At 35.1% G+C, this 14934-nt stretch overlaps 1 protein-coding gene across 2 annotated transcripts in view; it reads right to left on the bottom strand.

Annotated features, from left to right (window-relative positions):
• Positions 1–14934, bottom strand: part of HDAC9 (histone deacetylase 9) — a 465688-nt gene that overhangs the window by 42806 nt on the left and 407948 nt on the right. For both annotated transcript variants that reach the window (XM_019616457.3, XM_031553921.2), the window contains one exon: positions 13792–13910. In XM_019616457.3, coding sequence (XP_019472002.2) covers positions 13792–13910 — 119 coding nt within the window. The remainder of the gene's footprint in view (positions 1–13791; positions 13911–14934) is intronic.

The raw sequence follows: 14934 nt of genomic DNA, 5'->3' as shown, positions 1-14934 counted from the left end.
GTACTTAGCTCACTCTCTCCTCATGTGTTTTTATTCCACTGTCCTTTTCCCTTGAGTATACCGGTACTTCTCTGCTAATAACATGATAAAAAGATGCAAAATGGTATGTGTTTTCCAGGGTGGTTTTTAGATATCTTAGGAAGAAAAAAAAGAAAAAAAAGAAAAAAAAAAAAGAAAGAAGAAGAATTTGGCCATTTGTCCAAGTGCTTTAGAAGTTAAACCACTTGGTCAAAAGAACGACTCCAGCTAGGAAGTCTGACAGTCAGTCTTGCCATCCCTACATTCGGGATTTCCCAGGCTTAAATACAAGAAAATGACCTCCTTGTATCATCAGGAATGAACTTGCTGCTTTCAAGCCCTTTATTTCAGATTAGGAGTTGACTTATCTTTAAACAGTGCCACCATAAATATCTCTAACACCCCAAAAATGAGATATTTGAAAGATAAATAATTACTTCAGAGGCATAAAATGAAGTAAATGAAAATTAAATCTTTAGAGATATGTTCTGGGAGGGAAATTGTACGTATTAATCTCTGAAAGCATAGTAAGTGATATGATTTACTGATCAGAAATTAACAGAACGTATAGTTCACTAATATAATGACAAAATGTCAATGAAATAAAGAGTAAGGAACATTCTTGCTGTAATAGAAGAGGCCTATGAACCTTTCTGATGGCATACACTCCTCCAAAGCAGAGCCAGCTAGTTTGGCATCAGTTTTCTTAAAATTAAGGAAACATTCAAAGTAAACCAATGTATTTCCTAGATGCACTGTGCCTTTCCCTACAGTTTTATTAAAATAAATACAGATAGGTATAGAGGAAGGACAGTACTATCCAATGGATTAAATTTAGTTGCTGAGTGAAGATGACAAGAAGGATGGCTAGATATTGAAGAAAAAAAAAAACAGTTTTCTCAAGATATAATATTTGAGATCTGTTTTACAGTCTCTAAAAATTATAATAATCAGTCGTCAGCTAAACCAAGACAATGCTATTAAAAATACTGGGCTTAGATGTAACAATTTCAGATGTGTATGTACACTGTTATATATATATGGTTATATAAGAAAAACAATTATGTTACAAGTACCCTTGGTAAAAGATACTGAGTTTCACTGAAATCAATTATAAAATTTTCATTGAGCGTAATGAAAAAATTACATTAAGTTTTGAAAACTTTCTAACAAGGGAGAAAATAAGCAGCATTTTTTTTATTCTTCCTTCCCTTTTTAACCATGACAGGAAGATTGCAATCAGGAAACTTTTTATGTTCTAAAATTTCCTCTCCTCTTTTTTTTTTTTTTTCCCATTCTCAACTTTATTATGTCTAAGATAAAGTGCCAAATTTGATCAGGCAGATTTAATTCCCCATTCTTTTTTAAAAGCACTATGTAAAAACTTATCTTCATTAAGTGCCACTGGGAGTCCAGCGCCACATAACTAATGGGGGACTGCAGTAGCTTCATGTTCATGTGATGCTTTAAGTTCAAAGGGGACAAAGACATCCTGTTTGGTGTTTTGTTTCACTCCAGCTATTAAAACTGCTGAGACCCCCCTTAAGTGTTTTTAAAGTAATCATCTTAATTCTCCATCAGCAGCCTAAGCCATTATGAAAAACAGTGCTAGTCTACATAATTTTCAAATTTGTAACATGATTTGGAAAAAAAAGACAACAATCCTCAAGGAAATGGAAAGACTAAATTTCATCATGGATGTAACCATTTCGGATTTACTACTTTTTTTCCACATCCCTTCAACATCTAGGCTTAGTAATTCTGTTCAACTTTTGTGACCTCAGTGTTTTTCCTCCAAAGGTATGCTGGGAAATTCCTAGAAGTGTGCACTGTGTGTGGGAATATGTACACCCAAAAAAGGTCAAAAAGAAATAATTATATAGGTCAGTACATATACACAGTCTTCATGTGTTTTCTACAAAGTTACAATGCAGTTGACACCACTAGAAAAACAAGTTTTTTTCACAAGTTCATATAAACATCACAGTTTTTATGATAACTCCTTTGATGTGGTGTACCTGCTAATTAAATTACAAGTTTTGAAATAACATCTTATCACTTGATCAATAAATTTTTCTTACTCTTTTTCCCAGGGCTTGATGAAGGTTTGAGGAGGTTACTTGAGCAACTGTTTGGCTGAATGAAAATCAGTTTAAACAGCACTTTATTCAATTTACAGTTCTACTTCTGTGGGGCTAAGATGCTTTGAAAGATATAGAGATGCTACTGTTCTACAAGCTGATTTAAAAAATTCTTGAAATTCCTGGTACACAGAGTACATGTTCAAATGTGATTTCAAGGTAAAGCTGTTCCTCTAATACAGCTCCTATAAGAACTATAAAAAATGATTTCTTACCTGGAGTGAACTATAACTTTCAGCTGAATATAGGGACACTGAAGATATTGGCCTTTTCAATAGAAATAAAATAGATAAAATAGCAATTGGATTTTCTTTGTTACAAGTTTTTTTCCTTTTATAAAAAAAACCAAACCAAACCAACCAAACAAAAAAAAAACCCGAGTGAAACAAAAGATATTCACACTCATTTTTCCAAGGCTTTCTTAGTTTTGATAATACGTTAAAAAAAATTCCTATTTAAAATATACTAGTAAAGTATTGCTATTTAATTTTAAAATTGAGCATTTCACAAACTAAAAGTATTCAACAGATAAATTGTAAGCTGTGCAAAACTCAACCACTGTTTAATAGCAGGAAAAAGATGTAGATGAATCTACACAATATGCTTAAATTGCAATCAGAGATGAAAACACAAATTACAGAGAAATACATGTAAACATTTACCTTTTCATACAGCCAAACACCTTGGAATTCACCTCCAACGTAAACAATCACATAGAAAAATAATTCTGAACTTAGCATTTTTTAAAACCCAGGAGTTTATCTGAATTATATATTTTATTATTACATGTGTTTTGCTTTCTTTGGTTGTTGTCTTAAGAACGTTCATCTATCTCAACTAGGCACAAAGCAGATTTAGAAAGTGGCTCTCACAACTAAACTGCTCTTGAATAGATGCATTGTGAGATACTGAAAAAAATCTTGGTTGTTATGTAGCTAAAGAACCAGTATTTCGTTTACAAGCTTCTCCATTACAGATTGGTTTTTAATGAAAAGGGATGAAGATGTGGATCAAAGGAAACAGAAATATTTAACTAATGATTCTGTTTACTACCATAAACAGAAACTTGGAAGTAGGTGCATTTTGATTAACTAGCAATATTTTGTTGTTCTGGATGCATAATTATTTTTAGTCTTCTCTCCCAAACTGAAAAAAGCAGGTCAGAGATAAGTCCGTTGGGCCATTTTATTGTATATTTAATAATACTCAACGATAGGGAAAAAAAAAAAGATTCTTAAGGAAATAAATTACTACTAAATGCATTTCAAATGGATTTTACAACAGAATTATTTTTTCTTTCCAAGATAATTCTAAAAAGCTTCAAGAAGTATCTAAATGATTTAAATGATGGACTTCTGATTTTAATTTGCATTTGAAGATATTTTAACATGTGCTTTTCTACTATGTTAGTGCTTACAGTACAAGGGATATTTACTATTTTAGTAAATTTCAATCAGGCTGATGGAATGGTCAAAATTTGCATTTTTTTAATGCACCGGTGTTAGCAACTTGCAGCATATGATTGCAGATTTCATAGTATTAAGTGTTTGGGTTAAGTTATTAGAATCATGAGACTGCAATGGGTATCGATGTTCTATTGATAAAGAAATGATTGGCAGGAAATAACTGAAAAATATGAAGTGCATTAAGGGAGTGGCCCAGGTCAAAAATATCTGAATAGCATTTTAATGATTGGTAGCACTGATAATCTATTTGGGTAATTTGTTAAGGCGTAAGCACCCTCTGAGCTGCTGCATAGTATGTAACTTATTAAAACTACGGCCACCAAGTTGATGTTTCAAGTTTAATCACATAGTCAAGCTTTCATTTCCCCTTAGCCACAAATAATGATCCTTCTTAATCATATTTGTTTCCTTCAAGTGAATAGTATCTTGACCTTCACTTTTTAATTTTATGCATTTACTTGATTAAAAACAAAAACACAACATCAACTAAGGTTGGGGATCAAAGCTAAAAATACCACAAAAATCTCTTCAAATCAGTGAAGATTTGCTGGTGCTGATGTTAGTTAGACCTGAAGTGTACTTGATACTGGGACAGCGTGAAAAAGATGAGTTTGCAGCCTAAAAAACAGATGGCCCCCTATCACCCCATGGGGCTAAACACACAAGAGCAAATTTCAGAGACGCCTTACCTTTACCCTGTCTGTCCCTATCAGGATAGACTGTTGTATTAAGGGTTATTGCCTCTCTAGCTCTCCCTGTAATTACCTTTTGAAGTCCATGGCCAAGAGGCCAGTGTGAGAATATCACCCCAGATAAGAGGTGTTTGCTCTGTGAAATATTCAGGACAGGAATCCATGGACCTCATGATAGTTCAGCAGGGAACCACAAACTCCAGCTAATATCTTCTAATCCCCTGTTGGTTTGAGAACTACCCACCATAAAAAGCATAACTGGCTGTTTATTTGTGCAGGCAAGAGATAACATCTTAAAGTTACAGTCTGCCTTAAGTAGTAGGGATGTGAAACCCAAAGAAATGAAACATCCAAGCTCATAATCAAAATTGTGTGTGCTCCCTTCTCTGCCTAATGAGATGTAAACATTTTGGCTAGTGTCTCTTTTGGAAGATATTAATCAAATATATTGGTTAGAAATTACAAAGTATAGTCCAGTCTACAAATTACGTCTTCTTTTATAGCATTCTGAAGCTGTGAACAATATGTTAAAAATTTTCCCATGGCGCAACCAAGTAAATACTTGTGGCACATTTCTATTTATTACAGAGAATAGTTAAATTCTAAGACATAAATCATGCTCTTCTACTAAAGGATTTACAAATTCCCAAAGACAAGCCTAATTCCCAATGCAACGATGCTATAAAAGATCAGACACTTTGTTATGGAGAAATCCACATTTGGAGATGTCTTTCAATAATTTCTCTCAGGACCCAATCCTGCAAAAAGCACATGCAAGTTGCTGAGCACTGAGTCAACCTCCATTAGTTTCAAAATAATCCTAAAATCTTATATTTAATTTGTTGTTTTTAAATTGTAACGTAAGAAGTTAAATACTGCTTAAGCAAAAAATAAAAGAAAAAAAAACTTTTACCTCCTGTTTCTTCTATGAAATGACAGCCTGTTGGTTTCAATTAAAAAAAAAAAGATTTCATCTGTTTAAGTTTCAAAATTGAGAGAAAATGTAACAAGTTTACTTCTATTGTACCCCTCACATCAGCTATTGCCTTTAGCCATACATTCTTCCATGCACTACTGTAGCATGAAAGAAAAAAAATAATGAGAGGTAGGTGAAGAGATAAGGGAAGGTGGCTGAAAAGCGAAAATAATTCTCAATGGTTCTGTAGACGTTTTTTTGTCCCACTGCTATCTATCCTCTTCCCTGTCCTTAGAAACTGCCCTAAATCAAGGAACTGGCACCTGATGCATTCTGCAGATGTATCAGCACTGTACATCTGGAACATAGTATACAGGTGGTTTTTCACTTGCACCACTTAGTTAACTATCCAGCAGGCACATCTTCTATTTGTGGGGCAGAGTGGGAATGGAAAATGGAAATATCTTCTGGCTGGTTTACAGAAGGAAAGGCTAAGTGAAAGAGCAGGCCGTCAGCATTGATTCGTTAATGTTTTTAATTTGTTCTCAGTTCTTTCTTAGGTAGTTCCTTTCTGAAAGGCTTACTAATTAACAGATAACGATTGAAAACACTGGGCAATAACAAAAGAATCTTGAAGACATGCTTTGAAGATGATTGGCTATCCAGCAGGCACATCTTCTATTTGTGGGGCAGAGTGGGAAGGGAAAATGGAAATATCTTCTGGCTGGTTTACAGAAGGAAAGGCTAAGTGAAAGAGCAGGCCGTCAGCATTGATTCGTTAATGTTTTTAATTTGTTCTCAGTTCTTTCTTAGGTAGTTCCTTTCTGAAAGGCTTACTAATTAACAGATAACGATTGAAAACACTGGGCAATAACAAAAGAATCTTGAAGACATGCTTTGAAGATGATTGGCCTGAAGTTTGAAGCCCAGGATTTCTCTGGCTTCTCCAAATGAGGTGACGTGCACTGATCCAATTCTGTTTCTTTGGTTGAAATTCATAGTTTCAAATCATTGATACATGCTTAGTTGACCACATGTGATAGATTCCTCAGTCTTAGTATTGTCAATTCAGCATTTTTGTTTCTTTTTCTATATTTCTCCAATCCCTTATATAAACAGAAAAAAAATAAATCTTACCCTCTTATATATTCACCACTGTGATTTACTATTCTGTGTTCTAGAGAGGACGCTAAATTTATACAGTGAATCGTCATCTCCTAAATTTCCACAGGAACTAAAAGATTTTTAATCCTCACAGAGCATAATTCTTAGAATTTTCTAAGTTTTTGCCCTTGTAAATGTAGTATAAATTTCAATAACATACGTAATCTTGAGCTCACCAGCAGAGAATTTATTGAAATTTGCAGTACAAGATCAAACTTTGTGCTGCATTTACTCCTTTATTTGTACTCAATCTGATTTGTGAGGCTGAGCAACACAATGACAATACCTAAGCCATGTGAAATCAATACTAGGGAGTAAGAGGAAAAAAAACAAAACAATACAAACTGCTTTCCTTCTTCTCCCCCAAAATCTAGTGAAAACAATTATGAACATATTATACATTTTAGTGACTATTGCAACGTACAAGGAAATTTTCTGATATGAATCAGATTCCTCTATGGAAAACGTTATGACTGATCACTTCCCTATATCCACCTTTAAAGCTTTTAGCTGAGTCAACAACTCAAAATCTATCCTGCTGGATAACTATCTTATCTCCAGTACTGCCAAGATAACCAAATTATGTTAACCAATCAAATATCTGAACCCAGAAGAATTCATTTGAGAAGACAGCTGAGGCAACTGAGTTAATTTAACTGCTTTCTGCTGCAAAAGGTATCATACCTTATCTTTTCCTTCCTCTACTGTCCTTGATCCCCTTCCACTAGTTCTGGCTTACATTGTTCCCTCCATAAGCCAATCCACTTTAATAACCCCACAGAAAGCCGTTCATTTATTGGGCTGATAAAGTTTTCTGTTAGGTTGATGGGAGACATCTGACAAGTCCCTGTGCTTATGGGAGATAAGTAATGGACATTCAGAAGGAAAAGAGGCATGTGACCCCACTTTTCTACAGCAGTGATCAGCACTTCGAAGCATTTAGTGCCAGCCTTTTCAGGATCATAGCTTCATGTTCTAACAGTTTCTTGCTTTTGAAGAGAAAAAATGAGATGGCATCATAAAAGTCTGCAATCCTATCTTTAGGGACTTGAATTGTGTTTAAACAGCTACCAAATCAAAACCACTATTCTATTTAGTCAGTTGTCAATTTGCATGGACTTTTTTTTTCCCATCCCTCCTTTAACATATATATACACATTAGCCGCAGTTGTCTCAGTCGGGACTCATTTTCAGAGAGCCAAGTGTCAGGGAAACCTTTTATACTAGAGGTTCAACATCAGAAAGCATGCAGTTCCTCCCCAAAGACGTTAACATTTACCCTATCCTAAATAACTCACAATTCTGAGTCCAACATGAAGTGCAGTAAATAGTTACAAAATTATATGGGGACTGATTTAGAAATTAAGTGTTTCAGGGAAAATTTCAATATACATTTACCATATAGAATCACCATTTATATTCATACTGTTTGCAGCATAGAGATACTCAGTATAGCTACATAGGATGTTTTCGAAATAGTGAGGTTTGTATACAGGAAACTTTTTTCTGAAATATATCTTAAATACTTTAGACCCAGATCATTTCTATGTTTGAATTTGGGATGTGCAGTTTTAGCCCTTTCTTTTAGTTTATTTCTAACATATGCACTGCACACCAAACATAATGAGAAGCTGAACAGAATTCCAATGCACAGTGGGACAATAGAGAAGACTCAAGAAAACACTTGTCATTAAACAGAAATTTTGCAAAGTCAAGCTTCTAATGTCTGAGTGTGCCACAGCATACCTATTTTTAAGGACATTGTAAGGAGTCTATTTATAAGTCTCATTTAAAGTATTCCAGTGATGACAATGCACATTGCTAGATCATTTATTACAGAGATCAATTACCTCATTATTATAACCGAACACATTACTTCTGAACTGCCTGTCACCAGATGCTAGGTCACTTTTACAGAGTTGTATGCCACATTGAGACCTCACTATCAAAAATCATTACTCCTTCCCTTTGGGAAGCTGAACAGAAATGTGAAAGGCAAAGCAGAAACCAAAAGGACAGACACTCAAATTTAACCTGATTGCTCCTACTTGTATTCTGAGAAGCACAAGCTCATGCCATAAGAGGATAGTACTCAACAGAAGACTTGTATTCTGTCAGGAACTCTTTTAATGCATTAAGTTCCATGACTAAAGGTGATGTACACCTTAGAAATAATTTGATGTTTAAAACATTGTTTCCACTTCTGTGACTGATCAGATGGATTGCATTATGCTAACAGTGAAGTCCTCTATGCTCTGCCTGATGAGGGGCTCATGAGGAGGGAAATTTGTTCATAGCTTTAGTGTTTTTTTGAATTGGTCCCACTTGACCAAAGTGTATAGCAGCATTATGTAGCTTTTGATAAATTAAGGGAGTTATTGTATTTTACTTAAATAAAGTCTTTGTAAGTTACAAATCAGCTCAGTCAGTTATATTCTAGACACTGCATCAACCTTGTATCGCGAATTTGGCATAATACTAGGCAGGTATGATTTACACCATGAATGCCTGCAGCAGTATCTTTTCCTAGTGCTAATTGCTGATCTTATTTTGCACTCTGGTGTCAAATAACATCTTTGGACTAAGAGTAAAACAACAGGAAAACTCCAGTAAATCATTATAGCTCTTAACAAACATAAGAATCCTGAAAAATCCTTAAGTTTTGCCTGACACTTCTCTATTTACTTTATTCTTTTTATGGAATAGTTACCATTTAATGAGCAATTGGGTAGAATATTTACTTAATCAGTAAAGTGATAGCAGGGACTTTAATGCAGACATTATTCTTAGGGCTGCTTTATAAAACAAAGAGAAAGTACTTCACCTCAGGATAATGTTACAGGGAGAACCTCTACAGTCAGCAGGACAAAATTTAAAAGCAGTACTCTTACGGGATCTAACTACCTCCAAATTTATGATCTGACCTGGAAGCTCTTTCTCAGACCCATACACCTCACAGAACTCAAATGGCATAACAATGAGTGCATTTTATCAGAGGTTGTAAGAAGTAATTATAAAATAAAACACAGAATATATCATTCCTATATTCCATACTTCCTCCAAAGGCTCAGAAGGACAAATGAAAGAGCAGATTCTTATTCTTCAGGCACCTCCTTACTACTGTAAGTACAAAACCACTTTATCCCCTTTATTTCTTTGCCCCTTGTTTTCCTTATATTTTATTGTCAGCACAATTTTTACTATTCAAGTACAAAAAAAGAACTTTACGCAGCTATATTTTTACAGTATGTAACATACTGTACTGATATCTGTTATTTTATTAAAAATATAACTCAATTCTGGTAATAAATAAGAAATATTAACTCAGTCAGGAGCTAAGGAAAGGTTTCCTCTTAGTTGATTATAGTTTACAGTGAAATTAAAGCGCATTTATAGTCCCTGGTCCAAACAAACGCATCTCAATGACATCAATAGTTTCTCTGGATATGAGAGCTGTGAGGAAGAGAGCTCTGCTGCTGCACACATCTGCACAATGGAGCTTGGGGAACCAGTGTAACCAAGCAACATGGAGGCAGCTGTGGCACCAAAAGTGCACTTGGCAATAAAACACTTTTCCCCTTTGTTTCAGTTAATTAAGTTGAGCTTGAGTCATAAGACAGGGTCACAGAAAGCAAAATCTGAGGTAAGTGACTTGAATATCTTTGGCAACATGATTCAGGCGTATCACAAGTTAAAGAAGCTCCTGAGCAGGAGTTGGCTCCTATCACTGTCCAAGACCTTGGGTCAGCAGGACCAGTGCATGCCTCGCTTTCTTTGCTTTGCTTCCTCATGTTAGACTTTGTGCAGTTACGGTAGCCTTAAGGACATAAGCAGTTTGTTACAAAGGATATCTTCATCATAAAAAAAAAAAAAAGGTTTGTTTGGAAAAAAACTCCTTTCCGGACACTGTCCCCTTTTTGGGGAAGACCTTATTCTGGGCAAAGGGATTTTTCATTCAGAAATATACAATTTCCAGCTCATCTAAGTGGTCTAATAAAAGGTATTGTTTATAGAGCTAGGTTTTTTTTTTCCCCTTACTGAGATATTAGAAATGTAGCTGATACCAAAGGTTTAAAAGCTTCCTAGCACCAGAAAGTTACATACTATGCCACAGCTTAAGTCTTTGAAGCCCATGTTTTTCTTAACAGATTATAAAATCCATCACTACATTTATGCACATAGATCAAGTATATGTTTCAAGTTGTGTATGTGTAATGCTGCCTTTGAAATGGATAAGGGATAAAAAGAAGTAACCAAAAGAAAATGCATCTGTGAAATCCTCAAAGTTAGGGTTGAAATAAGTACTTTAGTTTATGCTTATTCTCACTTCCATATTGCAGCAGACAGGTAAATGTTATTTAAATTAGTTTAGTGAGAACCTTTTTCCTCAGAAAAATCAACGAAGAAGGATTGCAAAGGCAGCTGGAAAAAAATATTTACTTGTGGAAAGTAACTTAAAAAGTGCAGAAAGGAAGGAAAGATTCAACCCCCAATTCTGATCTCTTTTAAACACTTTTTTTTCCCCAGTGGAAAAAACCTTTAGTGATTTAATTACTTAATGAGACTGGAGATAAATTAAGTGAGTTATCTTCTAGCTCTGCTATTATCATTGATCTTAGTTGGATTTTTTCCATGCTATTGTCTACTAGAGGAGCTGAAGGTCATCACACTGTGAGAAATCTTGTCTTGTCCATCAGATCCATTCATTAAAATCAGCTGCAAAAATGCACATTTGTTGCTGATGTATTTAATAGTCAGAAATGGTAGCTGCTCAGTAAATCAGATCATACATAACTACAGGAAAAAAATTAAAATATTAGTTTAAAACAGTTTATAGTGTACACATTTTAAACTGCATAGATAAGTAGACCAATTTTTCTTTATGCAGTGGCCTGCTATACAGTTACTCTAAGGCTGTAGTTGATCTCATCTGTTATTTTCATCATCTGGCTTTTATTTTATTACTTGGAAATGCTGATTGGTAAATACTTTTTAATTTTTTAGCTGTTACTAAAGACAGAACATAATTTTTATCACAAATCCAGTGTCTCTCTACCTGTCTTTAACAAAGTTAGTAAATTTGATGTCAATATCTCCCTATTTTTCATGTGTGAAATTTGTATTGGGTCATCAGGAATCAGGAAATACAAGGTATAAAGTGCATGGAAAATGCTGAAGATTGAATAACTGAATGCTGGAGTTGGTCTAGATGGCCCTCAGAGGTCCCTTCCACCTCTAAGGATTCTATGATTTACAAAGAAATATTTTCAGATGAATCTTTACATTTACTTGCTTCTGCATAATTTTTAATTCTTACAAAGAAATATTTTAAAAATTGCATGAAAACCTATTTGTAGCTTTTAATATGGAAGTTTCTTTGGAATTTAAATGATCTTTCTAAAATAAACTTCATTTTCCTACATACCACATATAGTATGTTATGTTCTACAAAGGTATGGAGGAATGCAGAGAATTTTGTTTTGGGGAAATAATAAATTCCTTTGGCTCTGTACAAAAGGCTTTATTCATCTCTCAGGTATATGATCATCATCTGAATCTCTCTTGGCGATTCCCTTAATTTAAACAAGAGTCACCTACTGTAAATCACCTTTTTCTACTTACAGACACACGCGTAACTTATGGATGTGCAGCATATTAAAGATGTATTGTGACTAAGTTTCTAAAACGGTGTGGTGATAGCTCATGAATGAATTGAAATTAGCATTAATTCAAACGTTCAACACTTTGTCATGTGAAATTCAGTATATGCTAAGGAAAATACAAACGTTATTGCGATTTATATGAAAGTTGTTGAAACTTATGTGAGAACATACTATCTGCAGGAATAATGTACACCAGAGTATCCTGATGGAGCATCATGGATACTTAAAGTATACTTAACATGCCTTCTCAGGGGCTAAGTCCAAATAACTATCCAGTGCTCATGAAATTGCGCTTCTGATGAATTATAGTTCAGAATTTTTTTTTTTTTAAAGTGGGTAAATCTCAACTTTTTTTTTACATGCATTTTACTAAAAATTGTAATACACAGATAAGTGGTGCTCAAAAGTGCATACTACTCAAATATACTATGTTTCTTTCCTCTTGAATGGAGACACTGAATTAAGATTAAAAACTGTTCAAAATCTCTGTACATCTTACTTGCAGTCAAAGGGGCATTCCTGTTCCAACCCAGCTGTAATCTAGCACCTTAAGTGGTTATGTGCAGGAGGATCTTGCACAGCTCTATGCACATACTCACTTTCCACAGCATATCACTACGAATAGACAGCTTCACTCTTCACCTACTTGTTGTGCATGACATTCAGAAAAACCTCTATGTTGCACAGTTTAAATGCAAGCAAAAAGAAGTTTGTGCCCATTCCCTGGTTCTCCTGAAGTAGATACCAACTTCATTCAATGTGCTTATATCAAAAGGGAGAGGTCAGAAGGACAAAACCCCTCTGTTCTGAAGTCCATTTGTGTAGCATGCTAAATGACATTAGTTCTTTTTGCTCCAGACTTTCCACACAGCATTTTTGATTAGCAACAGGGATCAATAGTTAATAACTAATTAAATGTTAATATGGTATGTCTTGAGATATGGTGAAGAAAATTATTCACAGTACTGAATTGGAAACCATTTTGATTGCTTTATGGGAGCTGATCTCCGCATAGCAATGTCATACTGTACATTACTGTAGAAGCATTATTACATTATCCAGCCATGCTCAGTGTCTCAGGTTCAGATCATTTTGGCCACAGTATTCAGTAAAGCTTGTGACTTTGGAGTGCTATGTATAAGACATGTCAGATAGATCTGTATTAAAACTGTCTTGAACACACTTCTTTGAGGTATGAAATGGACATCCAAATATTGAGACCCAACAGAGCAGTCTTTTAGAAAAATTTGGCCTTCATGAGCACTGATGTAATTCAGGATTAGTGCCATCAAGCTGAAGAGATTACAATAACAAAACAGCAATATGAGATTGGATCTAGGCCTCCAATGCTTAAAATCTCCAATATACATTTAAAAAGAAATAACTTACTCAAGTATTTGGAAAATGGGGCCTATTGAAAAGCATGAAACCTCTAAAATGTTATGTGAATGCCAGAAAAGTAATACTTTAAAAAGTCGAGACAGAAACGCCAAAAGGAACAGAAAGAAGCAAGCCAGAAATGCTAACATGTTCATTTCTATCTCATCCGTGAGCTGGGTGAGGTCCTGCAGTGCCACAGTATTGCTGAGTACAGATGAACAGAATCCTTGCCCTCTGCTGCACCTCTGTCATCTCATAGAATAGACATACGGATGAAACCTGGACTTCAAGTAAAGATTCTATTCAGAACAAATATCAACTGAGAAAAGTGCATCCTGAGATTATACCTACATTTAGCCGTGACTTTATAGCCGCCCAGTGGAGGGTCATGGCCTTCCACGGCATCGAATCCTGCTGATACCAGGACAATCTCTGGATCAAACTCATTGGCAGCTGGCATGATCACAGTCCTGTAGGGAGAAAAGAACAACTGGTTAAAAATTAAAAGAACTTCCATCTCCATGCTATACATTGCCACAACCTCAAGAATCCACAACGTAAGATTTTGTGCATCAAAAACATTCTCTTTTAGTTAAGCCAATCATAGCCGTCCTCCAAACGAAGTCTGATGCTTCACATCATTTGATTCTTTTTTCTCTTCTATGATTTAGGGTGGAAAAAAGGCAGGTACATGTGAAAGACTCTAACATTACACACACATCTGTGCCTGTTTTATCCTGCTGCCTATAAAAAGCTGCCTCTTCCAGGGAAGTGACTAATGGTTTACAGAGAGTGCTCAAAGCCTGAGTGGAAACCCGGACTGCTCCAGTTAGTGCGAACTTGGTGTAAATTTGAACTATAAATTTCTTTTGGGAAAATGTTTGCTTTCCAAACTTTTTTCTTCTTAATATTTTTAAATGTTTGTCGAGGTGGGGGGTGACTCTAGCAAAGGAAAAACATGAAATTCCCTTAATCAAATCCAGATTATGTTGTCAAGCCTTTCCAAGGTCAAGCATAACAGGAATGTGACAACCACAAACCAGTGACAGCAACCCCTGCTGGTGTCAGGAAGATAATTCAGCCCCTCTCAGTCACAAAGATTCCACTATTTTTAACCCTTTCCTTGACAAACTTCAGGAGGCATTTGCTTTGTCTTAACTTTCCTTCAAATCCAAAGCACTGAAGCTGTGCTGAGGGAGAAGATATAACCTTACATTCTGCTTTTGGAAATGCCTTTTTTCATGCTGATATTCTGAAGGGAAGGCAAAAGGGCAGCTTTTGCACCTATTGTGATAGGCTTTGAGCCTGTAATGTCTCTGTTAATTAAGAAAAGAAAAATGACGACTTTTCCTTCTGAAACCTATTAAGCCAAGGAAATCCCAATCAGTATACACAGTTCAAAATTTACAGATGAATTTTGCATATGTGTCACATTATGTGTATTAGTTAAGATATTTATTTAAAAAAACCTTAGACCAAGGCTAACGCTGTTCT

The sequence above is a fragment of the Meleagris gallopavo genome, chromosome 6 (assembly GCF_905368555.1).
Source record: "Meleagris gallopavo chromosome 6, MGAL_WU_HG_1.1, whole genome shotgun sequence".
NCBI classification, from domain to species: Eukaryota; Metazoa; Chordata; class Aves; order Galliformes; family Phasianidae; genus Meleagris; species Meleagris gallopavo.
The sequence above is the reverse complement of the archived record's forward strand: the minus strand, read 5'-3'. Positions and strand labels throughout refer to the sequence as shown.